Source organism: Oxyura jamaicensis, chromosome 3 (assembly GCF_011077185.1).
Source record: "Oxyura jamaicensis isolate SHBP4307 breed ruddy duck chromosome 3, BPBGC_Ojam_1.0, whole genome shotgun sequence".
Classification (NCBI taxonomy): Eukaryota; Metazoa; Chordata; class Aves; order Anseriformes; family Anatidae; genus Oxyura; species Oxyura jamaicensis.
The window spans coordinates 38,258,789-38,282,925 of NC_048895.1; the positions used below are offsets into that span (position 1 = coordinate 38,258,789).

The 24,137-nt window shown below is 35.0% G+C and overlaps 1 protein-coding gene across 6 annotated transcripts in view; it reads right to left on the bottom strand.

Moving 5' to 3' along the window:
• The window catches only part of FMN2 (formin 2), a 159,382-nt gene that overhangs the window by 85,976 nt on the left and 49,269 nt on the right, over window positions 1-24,137 (bottom strand). For 3 of the 6 annotated variants that reach the window (XM_035322374.1, XM_035322373.1, XM_035322372.1), the window contains 4 exons: window positions 21,385-21,417; window positions 16,388-18,138; window positions 15,163-15,307; window positions 4,630-4,717 (listed from right to left, as the gene is read on the bottom strand). In XM_035322374.1, the coding sequence (XP_035178265.1) occupies window positions 4,630-4,717; window positions 15,163-15,307; window positions 16,388-18,138; window positions 21,385-21,417 (2,017 nt within the window). The remainder of the gene's footprint in view (window positions 1-4,629; window positions 4,718-15,162; window positions 15,308-16,387; window positions 18,139-21,384; window positions 21,418-24,137) is intronic. The other 3 variants (XM_035322377.1, XM_035322376.1, XM_035322375.1) reach the window with 1 other exon arrangement.

A 24,137-nucleotide genomic window follows, 5' to 3' on the forward strand; every position in this document is an offset into this window, starting at 1 on the left:
AGTCATTTTTTCCTGAATGCTTTCCATTTAGAGCATTTCTATGACTGTTGAGACTACGTAGTAGTTTAATAAGAGTAAAGAATTCCTGCACAGAACCTTCAAATAATGCAGCATGAGAGACTTTCCTTCCTGCTCCAGTGAAATAATTCAGTTAACCTTTGACAATGTTTTTCCCAGCTCATCATTTGTGTCTACGTGAGCAAATAAGAAAACAAAACCAAGATTCTCTCATGTTCATCTGTCACAAATAGCCTCATATTAATGAATAAGCATTTATTTTGTTCACTAACATTAGATGTTCATCCACTTCCTGCACAGTTGTCTTTTGAATTCAGAGCAGAAACTATGTCTGTTGTACACAGTTGTACCTCTGTTAGTAGACAAATACAACTTTCAGTAAAATAATCTCCAATCCAGATTAAAAGGTTGGGCTTTACCAACTAGTAGGTGAACCTTCCTACCTTTCCACAGTTATTTTTCCTTTCTTTCCTTCTCTCATAGTATCACTGACCAACAATGAGTTGAGAGATAACACAAATAGCTTTGGTCTTCTGTACTTTTTTTTCCTCCCAATTATCAGATCAAGACAGGTACCTCTATCAAAATTTGTGGATTATAAACATCATAGAGAGGGCAAAAAAAATAGCTATTATTAAATGAAGATGTCCTTAGAAAGGGGAGGGAGGGGTGGAACTGAGGCAGAAATCTCCAAACTACTTTCAGTAGAAATAGGGCAACCAGGAGGCATTCTGCAAAGCTTTAGAGAAATAGTTACACTATTGCATCAATGCCAGAAGTAACACAATGCCTGAAATGATAAACTGTGTTAAAAGAAGCTTACTGAATTGGAAAAGATTACAGACAAGTTCAAAAGACAGATTTGTGTGTGTTGTTTTTGCCAGTCTTCTTCTTTCAACATTTACAAGACATGTTCGGACTAAGATAACTTTGTTCAACAAAAGATTAATTTCTATTCTGAAAATAAACACTATATAAAATCCGACTGTGTAGTGAACATAACATTTTCATGAAACAATTTTTGCTTTCCTTCTATTTGACATCTTTGGTTTATTTATTTATTTATTTTCTTCTGTATTTTTCCCTTATGTATTAGAAGTTTTTGCTATTGCTACTGCACTTGTTAACATGCATAAAGTTAAAAACAAGCAGAGGACATATTGTATCCTTATAACTAATTGATCAGGGAGGGAACTGACAACTATGTTCTGGGCAACATAGCTACAATTTCAAATGATTGATATATTTCTTGTGTTTGAAGGTATTTAAGAGACATGCTTAACCCGCAATTATAAATATATGGGATGTTAATCATAGACTACTAAATACAGTTTACTAGAATCTTGTGGGATCTCAAATTTAAGCACAAAAGGAAAAATAGGAAAAAAATCTGAGCTATAAAGGAAAAATATGTAAGATATGCTTGTTCGGCATTTCTCAAGCTTTGGCTGTATCATGCCGCCAAATGCATGTGTATTTCCAGTGGGAACATAACACTGGATAGGATGAATGAGGGATATTTGTGGTACAGTAAACATAAAAAGCAAGCAAAATATATGGATTAAGTGTTTTGCATAGTGGATAGGTGATTATAAGGAATAGGCGTCAGTTGCATGAAACCAGAGAAACCATGAGAAAAGGCCTAATTTTCATACTAATAAGAGAAAAATGGCACTGAATTTAAAGAGAACATTTCTTACAATTCTTACAGTTCTAGCCTCGATTGGGTAAATTAGCTGGAAGTTCTGTTAGTAATTAGAATTAAAGAAAAAAAGAAAAACAACAAAAACACAAACAGAACATAACAAAGAACAAGAAATCAAAATACCCTGCTTTACAGCACTACTGGAAACATGTACTAGAGTTCAGTACACATACGCTCTGCTCCTTCCACGCTGTAAAATATTTAAGCAACAGCCAGGATTTTGGAGTTTGTCTTACCAAACCTAACTCAAAGTCAGGAGCAAACAAATGCAATTCTACCAGCAGACACTTAACAATATCATCACCACCATAATCAAAATCTATTTAGCTCATAGTGCAGTAGTCTAAGATCTTCCATTCAATGACATCTGATCACACATGCACATAAAAAGTCACTAAATGCTCTAGTTTAAAAAATCCAAAATTTGAAAGATTGTTTTGGAAACTTGAGAAGATCATTTTTGCAGACAATATTTCAGCTATTTTTTTAAACTCCAAAAATCAACCAACCAAAAAAAACAACCTTTATAGCATTAGGCCAGGTTTCAGATTATTTTAAGCATTTTAATTAAACACAGTGTGGATTAAAACTTGAAATCAGAAATGTATTAGGTGAATTCATAGCTATCACAAATGTTTTCCCTTCTGTTCCTGTAACATTTTGAAATTTGTCTAAGCTGTTAGAAAAATAAAACAAAATAGCATGCAAACCAAGGAATATCAGATTGGATACCACACTGAGCTGAAATATTCTCCCTCTTTCTGGGTACTTTTCTACGTCAGTAAAAACAAACAAAAATCCCTACAATTCTTCTGCAATTCACATATTTTGCATTAACTCTACTTCCACCAGATGTCCTTTATATATAATAAAGGAGATATTTAGAAAAATGCCTATGAAGAAAGTTTACCAGTACCACAAATACTCAGAGTGGGGGAAAAATGTTTTGTTTGACTGACTTTTAAATTCACAAAAATAATAATTAAAAAGTGCTTGTGTTGTATTGAGCAAGATATAAGTAAATTTTCATGTCATTATACATTAAACAGAGTAAAAACTCAAGAAGACTACTCAAATCTTGGGCTAGAGGACCAAACACTGATCCATTATTTTACTGTATTTATTCTCATGCATCTTGAATCTTAATGTATAAAAAAGCAAACATAATCAAGTGACTATTTTGCTAATGCAGCTTTTTATTTCAACATTTTTATCTTTGATAGCACTTCCTCATTAGACTATTCAAACTGTAGCAGATAAGCGAGCAAGCTATGAAACACTCAATCCTTACTCGTCTAACAAACAAGTAAAAATAGTACATACATAAAGGTGAAGCTAAATGTTTGGGTCTGTGATTTTATAACTTCTCTCACAGACTCTATGGCTAGATCACTCAGAAAACTCTGCATGGAGTTACCAATGCCAGAAATGTTTCTGTTGAGATCTCAGCTTTATTTTTCCATGTGAATTTCTTTCCTGTTCCTCAACACCTTTGCTGCATGCCTATTTTATGTTAAACAAAAAGCAACAAACCATTTTTAACAAGCATTTCCAAAAGTCATCCCATCAGATAAAATTTATTATATTTTTTCAATCACTTCTGAACAGCTAGGAAGTAAAAGCACTACTAAATTCTCCTTTGCAAAAACTATTGTTTTTAAAAAGCAGCTATTGAAGAAGGAATATACAAAATCTGCAAATAGCTGTTGGATGATCACGTGTACTTAATATTGCAGTAGGATAAAGGTTAAGCATAATATTGTTTGACCCCTTCAACTACTGACATTCATGCCATGTTATTGTTAGTGTTGCATGTTAAGCAAGCAAATTTTCAATGAACTTGTGTTGGCTTTACCACAGACACAGATGTTAGGCGGACTCCTTTGTTCATAAGGTTCTCATTATTAACTGAAACCAACTTGAATATTTGACTGAAGGAAAGGACCATATCATTGTTTTCAGATTTTGCTCTATGACTTAACTGAACTACATCTGCCAGCTTTGGAAATACCAAGTACTTCTTGGCGCCAGTACTGGCGCCTTGCTCTTAAGTGCTTCAGCTTGAGGAAGTCTAGTAACCATCAAAACAGTTTAATAAAAACTTAAAGTTGTGATTAAGAGTTACTCATTAGCTGACAGAGTGCACTGAAATTTGCTTCTATTTATGAATAATTTCACAAAATAAGCAAGTCATAGTAAACTGAATGCATGGCTGTAAATACGTAGCCTAGAAATTTCACAAGATGTTTTTGTGATTTATGAAGTCTGTGTTATACTTGAAACCACATTTATTTAATAGATAGGCTGGCACTTAACAGGACAGTTCAGTCTGCTTCAAATCTATCCAAAGCCTTTGGGAAACATAAAAGATAGTCTGAATATAAATACAGTTCCACTTTTCACCTTTTTGCACTACTGTCTCTTAGCATAAATGTGAGAAGTATTACAGTCCTTCCAAAAAAATCTCCCATTATAAACAGCTGTTGAAGATGAAACAACTGCAGTTTGTGCTAACCCAAATATAAGAACTATTTTAGACAACAAATCAATGAAATGTTATAATTCACTTTTCTGGATATACCTTTGCGATCTTTGAATTAGCATAAAACTTTCTTCCACAGAAAGACCAATATCAAAGAGCCTAGATTTCACACCACTCAGGTAGTTGATGCCCAAAAACTATGGGTGGCAATTCTGCAAATAATCAGTCAATATTTGTTTTCTATACAGAAAAATAGAATACATTACTACAAGGGGGAAAATAAATGACATCTGATATTTTCAGAAAAATAAAGTGTGAAAAAAACCTCTTGATTTTTTACCTATCAAAGGATAGATATAACAAGCATTTCCAAATTATTAATGATACAATCTAAGCTAGAATCATCAATAATTATTTCACTTACCATGCTGAATGTCCCTCATGTCTAAATGAAGGCTAGACATTAATATTCCAACAGCTTGAGATCTTTTGTTACTTAACAACTTGACAACCTGCCAAAAGAAACCCATCTATTAGTATCCACCTGCATTAAAATGTTACAAGATATTTTGCATTACTAATAACAAACTAAAAGTGAGTATTTTTATTGTGTTCCAACTGCACAAATCCATCAAAAGTGTAAATGTCATCTAGATGAATTTTAATCTTAAAAGAGCCGCTATAAAATTTCCCCTAGACTTCATTCTTCATTAGGATGCACACTTACAACTTCACACTGATGTTACTAAGTGTATGAAACAGGCTGTCATATAAAAAAAAATCCAACTGTGTCTATCTTGGAAATGCTTTGGTTTCCAAAACCACACAATAATTTCCATCTTTGATGTAAGCCAAAACTGTGAGAATTTGTATTTTATTTGAAAGTTTGACGTAATAGGCGCCAATATTAATTTTATTTAAAAAGCAAAATAATCACGTACATATCGGTATTTTCTTTGATCACTTTTAGGGAATACAAAAGGTTTCAAAGCTTTTTAAAAAAAAATAGAAAAAAGCCCTCAAAACATCTTGCTCTAGGGAGTTAAAATTAGCTACTGAAAAATATTTTTTGTACATATTTGCTTTGCAAGCATAAAAGCAACTAGTAATTCACAGCTTAGAATCCTGTGGAAGACAGTCTATTTGAATTTAGCTGGCTGTAACTTTTATATCAGCAGGATGAGAAGCAAGTAATGCCAGAAAAGGATCCTTATGTGTAAAACAATGTGAATTTAGGTAAAGACATTTTCAATGTAGGGCTATAACCATTATATATGTGAAAGAGGTTAATACTTAATCAACTCACTTTGCTGAGTTTTACATTGCACTAAACACGCTGAAGAAAAAAAAAAAAAACAACTTTGTCAATTATTTGGAAGAAAGGTGAAAAACGATTTATAAATTGAATATGAATATGAATTTATAAATTCAAGTTATTTTTACATTTCAGTCAGGTGGTACATAAATGTTTTTTGAAGTTACATAATTTCTATATTAGCATTGAGATGCTGTATCACCTACAGCCCCACTGGAAAAATAATTTAGTAATCAATTAGAAGAAATTAGATTACATTAAAAAAAAGATAACTGGATCAAAGAATGTCAAAATCCAATCCACATCTTAAAACGTATAAAAATACACACAAGATGTTTACTCTGTAGCCACCTTTGAGTCACTCAAGTTTTCATACACAAGTTTGTAAGTTGATGGCAGCTGCAGCTGAAGAGAAGTAAAACTGACTGCCTAGAAAAGGAAGCTAAAGTCACAGTGCTTGCAGAATGAGTTTCCTGATAATGTGCTTGACTTGGCAACCTTGAACCTTCACAACCAACAGTGTGTAAGGTATTTCATTTTCCTTTCCTCATAGATTCCTAACATATTGCTGATTACAGCAAAGTGAAAATACTGCACCTTACAAATGAACTGAAAGAAAGCTTAAAATTAGAAATCAGGTATGTCATAACTGTTGATCACATGATTAAAGAAACAAATCCAAGGCACAGATATTGATGTCATTTGTCAGAAGTTAGCAAGTGCCTAGGCAATATCTATCACATGCGATGTATTATTAGGAAATTAAAAATTGAAGTCAAATGGACTAAAACAAAATTTTACAGAATAGGACAGTCAGATTTTATGAATTCAAAGGGAAAACTATCATGATTCAGATAACTAAGATATCTTACACTAGCCTTCTAACAGGCTATAATTATTAAATGTTTCCTAAAAGAAACATAGATCTCATTTATGCCCGTAACTGAGATAAAGCTAGGACAAATAATATGAGAATTCCCTGTGAAAAGAAGCTATTATCAGCACCCATATACTACTACATTAGCTTCAAATTGTGAAAACACTATTTCTACCACTCATCAGCAATCTAAATCTCAAAGCTAACAAGGTGAGGACTACAAATATAGCAAGGGACCCAAATCAAGATGAAAAAAGAACCACAAAATAAAGCAACTAGGTGCTTGTGGTGCAGATTAGTATATGATTTCTTACAGGACCAGATTTTAAGGCCCAGTGAATGTCTTTGAATCCTACTCTCTAACAGCAATTTGTTCTAAAAGTTAACAGAGAAAAAAAAAAAAAAATGAGGCTTATTCTTAAAGTGAGCTGCTGAATAAGAGAATAATTATTTACCGACTGATGCATCCTGTGATCACAGGAAAAAAGTGATGTCCCTATGCACAATAGGTCACCCTTTCTACCAAAATTCTGTACTTCAAGGCCATCAAAAAGTAACAGAGTCAGGTGAATGGTGTGCAGAACAGCAACAGGTAAAGCATTTTTATATAGCAACTACAAATTTTGTCTGGCTTCATATAAAATGTATGTTCTATGTCAACTTCTATACTCATCTTCATTCATTCATATTTTAGTAAATTGCATGAATATTATAGCTTTCCAACAGAATATAAATAAAACAAAATAATTCAGCTGCACAGTCTAGGCCTACAGGCCACAGACTAGTGACGCCATTTAAAGGCAGAACACCAGAAGATTGATAAATCCAATCTCTCCAAGATCTAAAACCTCAGACACAATACACCACTCCTTTTTAGTCTGGGTCCTGGAACTTTGTGCTTTAAACAAACTTGAAAATAAATAAAAAGGAAGCTATGGATGTTATCTGAAGCCTAAACTCTAGGACAAACTTTCTAATTGTTGAGTGGTCTTCATTGTTAAGCAGTAAACAAACTACATGCCAAATTTGTTCCTGATTGTTTAACACAAGCAAAGCCAGTCAAAAAGATATTTAGTGAAAGGTAATGCAAGACACATGTTTGATGAGAACCCTGAAGCAAAAATACAAAGATTCCCTTTCCCCAGAATAATATTTAGTTAAATATTTAGTTAATGCATGGAATTCTGAAATGCCTTGTTCTCTGGTTCCAATTTTGACTGCTAGCATTAAGCAAAAATTATCCCATGGTATTCCCTGGCTAAGAAAAACTACTGTAGAGTACAAAAAGTCATAAGCAGGAAACTCCCCTGTACAAATACTTGTAGCTTGTAACTTTTGCAGAGATGATGCAGAAATACAGAAGTTCCAAACCAGATCTTAAGAAACTAGATCATGGCAGTAATGCAGAAATCATCTGACGAGGCATTGTTACAATTCTTTTCTATGGATTTCAGTGTATTTCAAATGTAAAATTTTACATTGGTTAAAAAAAAAAAAAAAAAGTCAAAGAATTGCACCCATCACATCTTTCACATGGATATCCTTTGCTCCTTACAGATATAAACAGAATAACGTAACGCTCTTCTGAGTTTATTTTCCTTTAAGGTAAATTCAGAAGTGACTTCTGGCTAGTGATGGTGTGAGAGGAGAAACAGACACTATGCCAAGTAGTGAGGAATTTTGGTGCAGCAGGAGATCAAACATTTCTACTTACATATAAAATAACACCTATTCCTGACTATCTAACAGACAACCTGTGCTGACTGCATGTGCTGATTTAATTGAAGTTGATTTTTATCACTTCATTTGAAAAAATACTTAGATTGCTTAGATTCAGATACACAGTAATAAGACAGAATCCTTATTCCTCAATTGGAGACTGAGAAGTGCTTAAATTTCCCTCATTAAAAATAATCACAGTATTCTAATTTTAAGGACTGAAGTGGGGAACAGAGATAAATAAAGTTTAAATTATCTACCTTAAAGATGCTTCACAAGGAATTTTTTTTTTTTTCCACACTTAAAGCTCTTTGATAGTTTGGCTCATTTTTGTGTACAATTACAGTTACTCCTTCTTTCATCATCTAAAGGACTGGCGCACTTAAAAGTTTAGTTTCTAATTTTTTTTCTCTTCTGTTTATAATTATCAGAATGTCTCCATGGGCTGATTAGTAGCACAAATGACAGCCTAAAATATAACCTCTTAAAAAATAGAAATCCAACAAGCTAAAAACCTCATTAGAAATTGTGTATTAAAACTAGACTTTTCATGTATGGTCTGCAAAGCACTCAGCATTTGTTTTATTGCAGGTGATCAGCCCAACTGCTATAAACAATCTTGTCACCATGTACTCATATTAGGAATGCAATTACATCTTTTGATAATTTTTGCAAAAGATGTTGCAAGCCCAATTTCTTTATTACATAAAATATTAACAGATCAAATCAGGAAGACAAAAAATAATAAAGGAAAACAGGATAGGTGAAAGGATAGAGGAAAAAAAAGCAGAAATGTGAGAAACCAATAAGCTATTTACAATATAGCTAGTATATATATATATCTAGTGGGAGATATTCCATGATCTTAAATACAAACAAAAAACCTTTAGTATTCCTACTTTTAAAGGAAGACATACGGTTACAGTCAAAAGCATATTTGCTGTACCCACTCTCAGTGAAACCTTTCAATTACAGCTGTCTGTTTTCCTTTAACAGCTTTTTGTTCTTGCTGTTTGTACTGGTCAGCACTAAGCAACAAAATATAGCCATAAGGAAAAATGTGCATTAAACTAAGTCATCATTAGCAAAATCAACACTTCTCTCATCTAAAGTATCTTGATACTTTACAAACAACAACTAAAAAATAATTTTAAAAACTTGATTTTCAGGCTGACACCAAAAATATTTTTAGCTTTTAAGTCAGTTAGGATCTGATAGAAATACAGTTAAGTACACTCACACAAGTTAAACAGATTTTTTTTTTTTTTCCAAATAAGCCATCTCATTCAGTGTACAGATCTCCAATTTTCAGGTGAAACCCATTCAATCTATACATACATTTAATTCTGAAGTAATCTGAGGTGTTTTTATTGTTTGTTATGTTTTGTTTTTGGATCAGATGTAAAATCTATTGCTCTAAAAATATTTGCTTCTAACCTTCCTAGCACAATGCAGGCAGACAGAGAGATGGGAAAAGAAATGAATATATCCATGCTCTATATCCATGCTCTCTTCCTTTCTTCTTCCCTTGATGGCATCTAACACTACAATGTCCAGTGCACTGAGCGGGTTAGAAGAGCACCATCGTCCTCTCAGCCATTCAGGCTGAGGTGGATAAGAATGTATTTGATAGATGTAGAAGTGCTATCTATTGAAATGTGTGATCATCAGTCTCCTTATAAAGACATCTGTAACTAAGATGGCTCAACCTGACAGTTTTAGGTACACCAAGAATTGTACACAGCCCAGGCTGGCAGCTATTTCTGCCGGGATTCAAGATCTGGGTTAAGCTTTTTAGACATGCAGCTTTCAGTCTCACAGAACAGCCACTGCTCATTAACTTCAACCCAAAGCCTATTTTACCCTTTACTTCAACAAACTTTCATTATGACTTCTCCTGCATAGATCTTCCAATTCACAGAGGAATACAATGAGACACTCTACTTTGCACCTCTGGTTAAGAAATGGGCATAGGCCTTCTTGTTCATACAGAATATGTAAGCTTTTAAGCAGCAGCAGCTAAAACAAGCCATTAGGTCAGCAGAACATTTCAGATGAGGATACACATACAGAATAGAGAAACAAATCTGTGATCTAAATAAAAGAAAGCAGTAATAGGAAACAAGAATAAGAAATGCTTATAGTTAGAAAACATCAACCTGGGAAACCTGAACAGGCAGAGATTTGATATATGGATGCAGCAAACAAAGAATTTTGAAGATAATGCGAAAATAATAATAAAAAAAATCGTATAGCAACAACATATCCAGCAAGCCATATAAATAAAAGCAGAGGTAAAAAAAAAAAAAAAAAAAAAAAAAAAGATATTGAATTCATAGAGTATCTCAAAAAAATCAGTCTTACAAGCAAAACAAATGATATTCAATTTCATAAATAACATCATTACATAATTATGTATAAATAGAAAGCGATGTAGCAGACAAGTCTTCCATAATTCCTGTCTGTCAAGGCAGCAGAACCCCAACTGTGTCTCTGGAGAATGCACAAAATCACAAGAAACAGTTGTGCCAGTGACACTGATCAATAAATGTGGATAAAAAAACTCCCTAAGACAATGCCTCACCTATCTGAAGGGGAAACGAATCCTCCTTTTCAAAAAAAAAAAAAAATTATATATATATATATATATATTTCTCCCTTAATGTCTTCCTTGTTAATGAATAAACATGAATAATCTTTTATCTGTTAATTCAATATGACATTTACTATATTTACCAATTTATACTTATTTTATGTGGCATTTTATTCCTAGGGGTATTCTATTACCACAGCTTCTTTGTGTTCAACTTAAAAATTCAGAAATGCTGAAATCATTAACAAAACACTTTTATTGATACATCTTGTTTGCATCTAAGGCTTTTGAAACAGAATGAAACTTAAGTAACTTATTATTTATTTTCTGGGGTGGAAGTAGGAGATTAAAATCTTAATGTCAATAGATTAATAGTGGACTTTCCATATGAGAATATCTTTAACATTTTTCTTTCATTTACATGATAGATTATAAACATATGGTCTGTACTTGAAAAGTTCACTGGATTTAAGTGTATATTATTTTTCAGAAATACAGTTAAAAGATCATCAGGAAGGCTTCTAAGACAATGGTTCAAAAGTTTGGAAAGAAATCTGTGCAACTCAATGCAGTCCCTTCTGTCTACCTGTTATGCTGACAGTGATATTAAGATTTTCTTATCATATGCTACTTTTCTACTATCTATTCAGTGCACACTGGCCAATATTCTCCACGTAATTTTTTAATATTTTGTTTACCATCATTCCTTAGGATGTGGCCTTAATCAATAGATAATCCTTTTTCTTCTCACTTCTCTGATTACATTTTTTTTTTTTTTTTTTTTTTTTTTTTAAGTGTTGCAACTACCAATAAAAGCATTGTTACTCTGGTACCAGCTGTATTTACTAAGTAACAAGAGTTCATCATTAAGAACTGCACTCATTCCACAGCCTGCTGCAGGTATGGAATACAGCCTATGAAAAATTCTATCCAGACAGGTAACTAACAGTGATACTGTAACTACATGGCATGGCTGAACAAGACACTCCAAATGCAAGTTTTCATCCTTTACTTGGTTAAACATTGTAGTCTTGATGAGGTACATTATTTGCTGACAGGAACCACCCACATCAAGAATACTTAGGTTCATAATAGATTTTTAAGAGACATTACTTTAGATGGAGTAAGAAGTGGCACAGAATCATACCTACTGTGCTCTGTATTTCCATCTGTCGGATCTTCTCTGTTCTTTAGTCCCCCCTCAGTTATTCATCTTAATCTCCCCCCTCAGTCCCTGTTTTCTAACCTACCACTACAAGGTTAGGAAAAAATGTTCAGAATTATATCTGAAATTTCTTCCAAGCTACATGAACTGAGATTTCATAAAACTTGGAGAGTGGTGAAATTTAAGCAGCCCTTCACAAAACTTACAGAAGACATTTAGCTGATAACATTTTTACATATTTCAAGTTATAGAGCTACGTGGACATGAGCAAAACCAGGCTGTTTTTTTTTTTTTTTTTTTTTTAACATTGGAAAAATGAAGGAGACACCCAATGTGGGAAAAAAGGCAACAGAAAAACAACAGAATTTGCAGCTAAAGAGCTAACTTTTGGCAAAGTTATAACTTATAATGAAAGCCATACTGCTTTAATAGGTAGCGATGGCAGCTCCACCTATAATATAACCCATAAAAGGCTTTCTTTGAAGATTAAGTAGGCATTCTCGTTTAGTGAGCCTGCACACATTTACAACAGCTGAGAATTTGACATACATGTATTATCAGAGGAAAATAAATCACAGCTTTTGTCATAGCACCAAATAAGAGACAGTAGGAATAAAATCAGCTACATTCACAAATAAATATTAACCCTTCATTTTTCCTCTTTCTTTATAGTTCTGGAATGGATTTTAATATGTCCTTCACCCAATGCAAGATGCAACATTCCCCCCCCCCCCCCTTTTTAATAAGAATTATTGATTTATATTTTCTTAAGATATCTGCAGATGATCATACCGAAGAAAAAATAGGAACAATACTTTGCAAGGGTGAAAAAGCAAACAATATAGGTAAAATTACCACTGTAAAAGGGATTACCACTTACTAATAATTACATCATGTATATCTACACATACACACACGCAATCATGTATACTGTCATATAATAAATAACTGCACACAGAACAGCAATGTTCTCCAGAATATCTCACCTACTAAAACATACCCAAATTATCAGATTTTCCTTCAGATTACCTAGAACTTTTCTTCTCCTGTCCCTGTGCCCCCCTTCCCCCATGGCTTCTTCTGTAAATACATTTTTATTTCAGCTTACAGTAAAAATATTATGTTATTAAAATCAGATGTTTACATAGAGTACCAAATATTTTATGCATTTGAAAGTTATTTGGGCATTTTTTTTCCTGATAACTATTTCCAGTTTAGCTAGAATTTTACATTCAATACATATAAGCTATATAAGCTATGCAGCCACTTAGCATACCCACATATTAACATAAGGAAGAAAAATGATTGCCAAACTAGAACTTTTCTGGTAAGAAGTACTGTAAGCCTTGTGGATCCCAGCTCTGTTCTGTACAATGCTCTTCTGCAGCTCAACAGGTGACAGAACACATCTGCTTTGCATAACACTTCCCTGTAAAAATCACTACAGAAACACCATTTGTAAGATCTTTACAACACCCATAACTATCATAGAATCCATGTAAGTCAGTAACCACTTAAGCAGCGCTTGGTGCTTTCTATAAAAACATACTTGTGGAAACACAACCATGCTTTCCCCCAAAAAAACTATTTCTTCTGCTAAACAGGAATGGACTTCATTATCCAAGTGTTTATTGCAGTATAAATGAAGAGAATTTCAGAAATGAAGGCCTGAATTCCAAACTACTGAGAGTGCATACATAGAATATATTTTTGAAGTTGTTCTACTTCAATTTTCTCACATCAATGTTATGAAAAGCCCAAACTGTATTCACCCACAAGAAAATTGAACTTTGACATCTGCAACAGATGCTAGTTCTAATTGGAGTTCTAATGAAAGCCTGTTATGCTTTTTTGTGCTAGAAACAGCATATTTGGTTATCTGTCCAGTTGATCTTTTTACCCAGATACTATAATGCAACAAATTGGACTTCTCCATTAGGCAATTTCTCTCTCATTTGGTGAGCATTTGTTTGAACAACAGACAAAAAGAAACACATGGAAGACTTTTTTTGTCAATTTAGGTAGCCCACAGGAATGTATGGTCCAGGTTAAGTCAACTACTTAGATTGCCTTAAACTTTTGCATTGAAATTTCTGTCATAAACAACCTGTTCTTTTCAAAAAGTTTAGAATAGTCATTTTCATTTAGTTTTATCTGCATTTTATTTATTGGCAGTGTATTTTTGTCGTTTCATTAAAAGAGTGTCAGTATTAAAATAGATATTCAATGTTTATTGATAATTTCTATCTTTACCACTGTTTATGCCACAGAATTAAACAGTCATAATTTCTATTATGTTTAGAGATTTGCATCACCAGACCTCACGAAATGTGAATCAATTGACTGTTTATAGACAAAGCATCATGTACTTTTGCACTTCCCTCCAATGCTTTTTATTTTTTCTTTTAAGTTTAAAAAGAGCTATCATTGATTTAATTAAGAATGACCAAGAAAAGAGGCTTTTACTGGGAGGAAGAGCAAAGGTCTTGCACTTGGGAGACCTGTTGCAGGACAGCGAGACAGAAGCTGTAACCTGCTACCTTTACCACAGAGGTTCCTCCATTACCTTTATTCCCATCCTAGTTAGCAGGATCTAGTGTAGTACACAGATACATTACGTGTGGCTGTGCTATCCACGACTTCGTTGTGATATCGATACCGAGATTAGAGCCCTCTATTTAGTCAAATAAAGATTTAGATTCAGTTATTTTACCACGGGGTTTAACTTTCACATTTAAAATGTTTCTATTATTTTATTTTTCAAAAAAAATGTTTAATATTAGACTTTCTTGTGTTTTGTGTTTGTCATTTTTGTATGCCTAAACTTCATATTCACTATATATAAACAAACTCATACAAACAACTGTTATGATTGGTGCAACATCAGGACTTAGATTCTTAAACATTTTCCTCTGAAATCATGGTAATTTTTATACAACCCTTTCATTACTTAATTTATAAAATTCTTCAGAATAATTTACATACTGCACATGTATAGTCAATTTCAAAGCATCATATTTGCACCACCTATTTTTTGATATTTTTTTACGTAGATAATGCAAAATTTTTTAAAGAACCAATACATACTTGAAAGTAATTAATAAAAAAGAAATCATTAGTTAACAGACATAAGCTTAGAAATGCATCCTACATTCTCTCCTTTTATTTTTCTTTATATATATGTGTTAACAATTTCAATCCATGTAAAATTTATCTCAGCTGCATGCAAAATTCTGTCACTATGTAAAAGCCGCCCTAGAAAAATTCTGAAATTAAATGAGTACTCACTTGTTTAGTCTTTGTTTTTGTAATGGTGTCCGAAATAGGTTTCTTCCTCTCTTTAACAGCTGTTTTAGAAAACAGTTCTTCAAACTCATGATAATCTATGGAAGGTTCTTCAATTTTTTCCCACACAAGTGAAGCACTAGAATCTCTAAAGTTAAGCAAAAGACCTATGTAGGGCAGTGTCAAACTAAATAAAGTCATAAATGGTGGAATGAAGAAAATAAAATAGCAGCAATTTACAAGTTGTTGCCTAACTTCTACTAGCAACATTTTGATAAGACATACCATTGATTCTCCCCATACTTCATTTTCTTTTTTGTTCACTAAAAACGGTCAGACTCATTTATGTTCATCCATTCTACATACACAATAATACAAATAGGTTGTATATAGGTTATGAAGTATACAGACAAGCACACAGAAAAACAGAAATGGACAGTTATCTGTAGATCAGCTTTGTGACAGTGGCAAGGAGAACTTGAAAACAAAGATGTTCATCATTAAGGAATAACAGCAGAAGGATTGTACAGTCGATACTCAGAGAGAAAGGAAAGATTAATAAGGAAACATATTTCATGACCAGGAATAATACTTTACAAACAAACAAACCTCACCAACAACCAAACCTACGTATTACAGTGTTATATCAACCAAAATAGCTACAAAAGCAGCTTTATGCTGCCATGCGGAAAACAAAACAAAACAAAAACCTGCAGTTTGAATCTGTCTGATAAATATACAATGTGGAAAAAGAAGGGTTTCTAGGTCACCATACAAAGGAAACAAAAGGATAAAACCCGTTCAGTTTACATTCGTTTGGAGGAAAGACACTACCAAAACTTGTTCTCTCTTGCTCAAGAGAGAGACCAAATCGGTCTTGAAAGTTGAGGGATGCACAGGTACAACTCTTTAGAAAATAATTCATGGAAACTTAGTGGCATACAACCACCTTCAGATTTCTGATTAACACGTGGTATGTAACTACAAAGGATAGCTGAAAACTGCCTTCAAAGAGCTTTCATGTGTAAATAATGTTACTCAGAATTTCTGCACTTATAAATAGAATGGGTACCCTGTTTAAATACCCAACTACAAATAACATTCTGCTTGCCCTGAGGCTCCCAAAGGCCTGCAGAGAGGTAAATAAATCCTTTTGCTTGTAACGTATGACACCACCAGGACAGTCTTAAAGTGAAAAGAACACCCTCTCTACAACTATATATTTTACCTTTTACTGTGGAGCTGAATTCTTGTCCAGTAAAGAGGCTTCATTGGTCGAGAAGGTTCTATCACATGTTTTCTGCTCCCCTTCTCCTGATTCATCCCCATTGCAAATAAACCAGATGGTAAAGGAGGAGGAAGAAATCCACCGACCTGTGGAACTGATGGATAGGCACTGCCTTGGACTGGTGGTGGAAGTGGTGGTGCTTCTCCAGGCAAAGGCGGTGGGGCTAGAGGTGGCATCCCCAAACCAGGTAAAGGTGGTGGTGGTGGAGGAACACCTGCACCAGGCAGAGGTGGAGGAGGTGGTGGAGGGGCAATACCTGCACCAGGCAGAGGTGGAGGAGGTGGCGGAGGGGCAATACCTGCACCAGGCAGAGGTGGAGGAGGGGGTGGTGGAAGGGCACCAGGCAGAGGTGGTGGAGGGGGTGGTGGAAGGGCACCCGCACCAGGCAGAGGTGGTGGAGGGGGTGGTGGAGGGGCACCCGCACCAGGCAGAGGTGGTGGAGGGGCACCTACACCAGGCAGAGGTGGTGGAGGGGGTGGTGGAGGGGCACCCGCACCAGGCAGAGGTGGTGGAGGGGGTGGTGGAGGGGCACCTGCACCAGGCAGAGGTGGTGGCAGAGGAGGAGGGGCTGGGATGTCCCCTCTGGGTAGAGGTGGGGGAAGCAGTGGAACTCCTGCTCCAGGCAGAGGTGGCACTGTGGGTAGCGTTGACATTCCCAGGCCAGGCAGAGGAGGTGGTGGGGGAGGAATAGCAGTCCCAGGTAAAGGTGGTGGTGGAGGAGGAAGGATACCCCAACTGGGCGGAGGGAGAGGGACTCCTGCTCCCAGCAGAGGTGGTGGTGGTGGGACTCCAGTACATGGAAGAGGGGGAGCTGGAGGACACACTGCTATCTCCCCACTTGGCAGAGGTGGAGGAGGAGGAGGCAGCAGCTGTGGGGGTGGTATCATGATGCCTGACAAAGAGTGGTCCAGGTGTGACAATGCTGGGCCAGTAAGAGATGGAGGAAGTCCTGAGCCAGGCAGAGGTGGTGGGGGTGGTACTCCTGCCACAGGCATGGGAGCAGTGATGGAAGGGCCATGCACTCCAGTTACAGGAGCAGCAAGTTCAGTGCCTGATAGTGATTGAGGAATGCTACATGTGGGCTCTGGGGGCAAAGAAAGGGGATGTTCACCACAAGTCACATTTCCAGTACTTAGAGGTTGATGAGGAGATGAAAATTCAGTCTCTCCTTCAAATACAAGGGACAAATTAACTTTGGGTCCTGGAAGAGGTGACTGTGACGTAGTCTGTACTGATTGGCTTCCATCCAGTGGCACTGAGATTAGCTTCGGAGACAGAATTAAGGAGATTTCAGAACAAAACGTGGGCTGTAATTCTAGAGCTGGCAAGTTCTCCGTTGGCCCTGCACTTTTGCCCCTTTCCAAGTGCAGTGGTGAGGGGGGCTGTGGTAGTTCATTGGCTGAAGGCATTCTTTGTGTTAAATAATCTTCTGTTGGTGATGTTTGTACAGATCTTGCCTGTGACACTGTTCTGGGCACATACTCCTCTCCGTTTGTTTGAAGATTCACAATACTGAGTTCCCTGCAGGCAGTGTGTGTATGCTCATTTTCCTGCTCCCTTCCAGCAGTCCGTACTTCTGTAGCAGGGAACTGTTTCTCTAGTTCTGCAATTTTGGTCCTCAGATCCTCAATAGTTTGCTCAAGCTGTTGGATGACATTGGCACGCTCCTCCGATTTCACCTCAAAATCATCCTTTAAGAGAAAATAAACATGCAATAAACACAAACCAGATCACATTTGTCACTATATAAAAAATAAAATTTACATCAAGAATATTGGTATTCCAGAGCTTCAGAAAGAAGCCAGTTACGACAAGCCTTTAAAAACAGATATTTTGGCTAGATCCATCTTACAGCAGATGAAAACATTTTAGGAAAATGACTTGCTTCATCATGGAACTACCATCATCATCAAGAATGTTTTGAACTGTGATTACACTTATCAAAAACAAAAATCCGGAGCAATCCCTCTCCCCACATACCATGACTGAAAAAACAATCCAACATTGAATATTAGTACTGTAAGAGTGTGGGTACATGTGGATACACAGCTATGATGGTGGGAAGGGCACTGCAATACTTAAATTCAGTTAACTGAAAATAGAAGTGTTTCTTCAAAGGCATGTACTGTGTATAACAGAATCAACATACAACTGACTGCTAGATTTCAATATATATACATTAATGATAAAATATAGATTAGGCATGCAGAACCTCTTGAAAGCAGCTAATCTCAGAACAGGGTAATAATGCTTTTCCCCAGCTAGATGCTTAGGAAGGAAAGAAGTAAGACAAAATTAGGTGAGAACTTTCCTCCCACTTAAAATCTGAAACTTCTCTGCCAAGTGACAAACTGAACGAGTAACATCAGAAAAGCTTTATGTCTGGAATGGTTATTCTGTAATTGACAGCTTCCATATTTTTCATATCTTTCTCTGAAATATCTGATCCCGCCTACTGTAGGCTGAGTAGAGGAAGCATGAGCCTTAAACAGCACAGTAATTCTTACATTTTAAATAAATATCAGTTAAAAAAATAAATAAATAAATTCAATCAGTATGTGCTTTATCAAAAAGGTAGCAAAAGAAGCTATTAGACCAGAAATTGCCATTAGTGCTTATTTAGGAAAGTTGGTCAGGATATATAGTAGAAGTGGCATTACAATGCAAAGTCTTCTAATAAAGATTTTTTTTTTTCTAGTTACACCCATTTACTTTTTACTGTTCTTTTTCTTTCCTTTTTTTTTTTTTTTTTTTTTTTTTTTTAATTTGGAGCACAGGTCACCATCATCATCAGTTCAAGCATTTAGATTAAGTTTTTCATGCAATGGGATTCCCAAATTTTTATGTCAAAACAGTTTAGTGCTTTTTTTTCTTCCTTTTACAAAACCAAACTTCATGGATGAGACTGTAGGCTTACTTTATGGGGAATCTTTCCAATATTCAGATTTCACAGGTCTTGTAAAGAAGCCTACAAATAAACATACAATACCTGGTATACTAATTGCCTTGATTTGATTCAGGAAGATGTTTTTCATCTTATCCTTTGACACATGAAACATTTTAAAGTCAATTTTCTGTCTGGTAAATGAAATTGTAACTTCCAGCTGGGGACTATTAATAAAATATATGTTCATTAATACTTGAAAAACAGTTTCTGCACAGAATTGGTTTTTAAAGATAAAATTTCAATTTCATGTTTATCTTAGTTTTCCAGCTGTCTTCAGGCAATCCCAAAAGTTTTTTTCAAAGAAGTATCTACTAGACTAAACCAATTACTGTGTGATTCTGAAGCCACTTTATCAAAGCTTACTGTCCCCTATGTTACTGAACCTTCTGGAATCATAGTTTGCACTGAAAGTTATAGATTACAACTAGTTCTCCCTACCAAATTTTGAATAGAAATGTAAACCAGAGAAGAACGTCCAAAAAGGCTTTTGATGAATAGAGAAGGAATGAACACAGCAGACTTTAGCAAACAATATTTTAACAAGGAAAAAAGGCTGAAAAAGACATTTCCATTACAGAGTGCTTATGGTGCACTCAGCTTATGCTAATAGCTCACTATTTTGTGAAAGCAACACTTTTGTTGAAGAAATTCATTATGAAGGAAAAAGCAAATATACTACTATCCTTTGTTTCACCTTCTATTATCCCCCTCACCAGTCACCTGCAAATACAGTAGTAAGACCTATTGGTTCTTCAACAGGCAACATTATCAAAGGAAATTTGTTTCTAGGATTACTAAGGCTAAATGGTAGTTTTCAGTTGTTTGAGAACTCTACTTTCCCCAGACTGTAACTCTCAAGCTCCCATTTTAAACTGAAAGAACAATCTACCAACAGTTTTGTGACAGATACAGCTTCCCAATTTATCTGAAGTAGAGAATTACTTTCTGCTGTAAACAAAGCAAAGCCAACAGGATTAGACAATAATATATGGTTCTGAAGAGTTACCTTAATGATGGCTGATCTCAGAAGAGTTCAGTTTTTTTTTTTTTTTTTTTTTTAAATCATTTATTCAGGAGATTGGATTCATTTTTTCCACAGAACAAAAGGTAATCCTTGAATTCTGAAATGCTACCTGAACTACAGGAAAAATCTAGGATTTAATGTTTTACAAGACAATGTGCTCTTGTAGACCAAACTTCTTTTGAGAAAAGAGGATTTTTTTAAAGTTAAAAAAAAAGGCTATGAAGTGATATGATTAAGGAATTGAAGACAATAAAAAAAGTCTTGATGAACTAGAAGTATCTTTTGACTCCATGCTTTAAAACACTATTTTTCCACTGTCCTTGTGACATGGTATTTCAAACAACTTGGTGAATTTATTGTTATGTTGTTACATAAGAGTCACCAATACATCCAGGTTTTCACAGAGACAGCATGTTATAAACACAAGACTTCGCTATGAATGCTGAGAAACTTATTCAGAAAGAACTGCATACTGCATTGAACCAAAATTCACTTGGTTCAAAAACAATATCTGTATTTATTTGCTTCAGTAACTATTTTTGGTGGAAACAGGTATTTTACACTTTGCCTTTTAAGATGCCCTCAGATTAGATTCATTAGATTTCTGCCTTTCCTCCAGCAAGTTTAAAATCTTTCTCCAAAGATTTTTTTTTTAAACCCTCAGAAATGATTGTATCAAACAAACATAAGCCATTGCAAGTTTCCACTATCCTCAACAAGAAAGGAAATTTAAAAGAAAAAAAAAGGGTGATCAGAAATGAAAATTAGACAGTTCTCTTAGAAGAACAAGCAAGGGAGGACTTAATTTTCAATATACAAGCTGTTGCTAAGAACCAGAATATTGAATGAAAAAAATGCACATCATGAAAAGAAGGTTCACTTTTAATCCAAAGGACAATTCCACTGCAGAAACCTACGGGGTTTAAAAGAAATATGTGGGAACTCTGTCTTGCCTAGAGTTCTTACCCAGGACCCAGGTACTGTGGAACAGTCTTCTTTCTGTAAAGAAAGAAAGAAAGGTGGAAGCTTAAGCCTTGCTTTATCCAGGTGACTTGTGTGAAAGTCGTGAGCAGGGAAAAAATATAAATATCCACAGGTGCATGGCTATAACATGGTGCTCAGCATTTCTCAAACAAGTTGTACACATTCCATGTTCAATGAGTTGGATGCATCGGGGACTGCTGGCTTGATTATGCTTGTGTTGTACTGATAGACTGTGTACTGTATCCAAGAGATCTGATAATACTGCTCTACTGTGTAAAGGTTGTATATTTGAATCTGCACATGTAAAAAAAGCCTGTACATTACATCCAACTCATTCCAATTTTGTCATGTTTTTCACGTATGTGGAACAGATATCCAGCATAAAAGCTGATCTATGTAGATAGAACATGTCCAGGATCTTCAAAACTTCAGAAGTTCAGATCACAGCTACCTCTTCTAGTGAGTCAGATTTTTTAGATGAGTGTCTGAAACCTACAGACCCTTCCATGACTAAATCTCCAGGCAAAAAAATATATATATATATATATATATATATATATATATATATATATATATATCTGTGAGAGTTACCCCTAGACTATATATGTATATATTGGTATTGGATAATATATACATTGAATATATAATATATAAAAATTGCATTCAATTACATACTTTATGAATAGCCATAGTGTCTTTCCTCTGTGGAAAAATAAACAGGATGGCAATTCTTAATGGCAATTTTGGAATATTTGAGAAATAGGCATGTTATAATTTAGTTTTAGAAGTTAATGCCTCATACTATTAGAAGTTGCATCAGTAATTTGATCATTTTCAGCAATTTTTCAGTTAGTGTCATGAATTTTCCTCTCTGGCTGGAATTCATATTTAGATGATAGGTTGATACTATTTTTTTCCCAGTTTTTGTCATTACAGTTTGTTTCCCAAAATACATTAACTGCATTGCTACCTGACTGCAAGCATACACATGAAATACCAGCACCCACTTAAGCAGGACTAAGATGGCAAAGTCAAAGATCCCTTAGTTTCTTCCAGTAAGTCAGAACATGGCACTAGCAACACTCACTCACATGGAAGGATACTCCTTCCAACCACCCAGTTAATAAAAGGCTCCTTTCTATGCAAATTAAATTTTTTTTTTGAGTGCATTTGCTCACAGAAAGGCACAAAGTAGTGTCACAGTAAAAAGTAACTCAGAAAAAAATGGTATTTGCTTAGGTTTCCTCTAAAGATAAATCATTTTCAAAGGTATTTCTTGCATCTGCAAACCAACCTTAAGGAAAGGAGACATAACACAAACAGGAATTCTCAATGCTACAGCTTTGTCAAATGAGAAATATTGATGGTCACTTGATTTGCATTCAAACAACTCAGCACCCATCTAATTTATTCTCTCATTTCACTTAATCCTCAAAACCCATTGCAACATTTTAGTTTTACAGTTGTAGAAATTGAGTCAAAAGCTGGCAAACATGCCAATGACTTCAGGGAAAACTGCTGAAGGAACAGAATTAGTATTGGATATCAGTTTATTCCTTAGACTACTATATAAAAAAAGCTTGTTCTCAAGAAGTTTTTATTATACTGAAGGTGTGTATATGGGGACAAAAGAGTCTATGTTTTCAAAACAGTTTCAGCTATGCTCCATGTTTCTTCCTACAACCACAATCCAACATGATGTGCAGCTCTCCAAGGCAGTGTTGAACAAGCAAGCCCTGGAACGCAAATGCAATGCTCTGCCCTTCCAGAAGGGATAATCTTTAATTGGTGGATTTCAGCTAATCTCCCACACAGTGACACAAGTGACATACTGCAACCAGTGGATTACACCAGTTCACACTGTGCTGGCATTGGGCCTATTTGTCTTCTTAAACTAAAAAGACAGGACATGTCTAACAAGCTGAGAAGTTCTCATATCCTATCACAGGTGTTTAAAAAAAAAAAAAAACACATGCAGAAATCAATAACTATTGCAATTCAAACAGTTCAATTAAGCAAAAGGATCAGTGGGGAGCAAAGATGTTACCAAAGATGTATGCATTACAAATGCCAACTTCTAAGGCTGGTGACCAGAAGAAAAGTTCCCATGTTCCTTCTCAGACAATTTATTAAAGCTTCTGTTCCTGAGCAGTTATTTGAATGTCTTATCCCTAGACTAAGCACACTTCAGAGAATAAGACTCCATTTCTTTTCAGTTCCTGTTTTTTTTTGTCAAGAAATATAAGATGCAGCAAAGGTTGAAAAACTGCAGATTTTTCTCTCTGTAAAGTCGTAAGTCTCTTAACTGAGGTGAAATATGACCATAGGTTATCCCCAAGTTCTGCTACAATAGGAACCTCAAAAGAGGTTTTGTAGACTAAAGACAAAACAAGACAAAATCTCACAGAACCACTGACTACCCTAAAAGCTACACAGCAGTGAAGTATAACTACTGTCTTCTTACATAATATTATTTTTAGTCGGCATAAATAGCATTTTTCCAACTGACTGCCCAGGAACTTTTGGTTCTGCTTTATTTAAAATGAAATAGAAAATAAAACAAAAACTACATTAACACACACACAGAAAAAAAACTCAAAACTTGAAGGTTTTTTTTCTAGAATATTTGAGATGTCATTATTAGAGAAGCATGAAACAGTACAGCCATAAACATGAAAGACTTCAAAAAGGCTTACCCGTCCATCTAGCTTTTTTTACAGTGTAAAATAACTGCA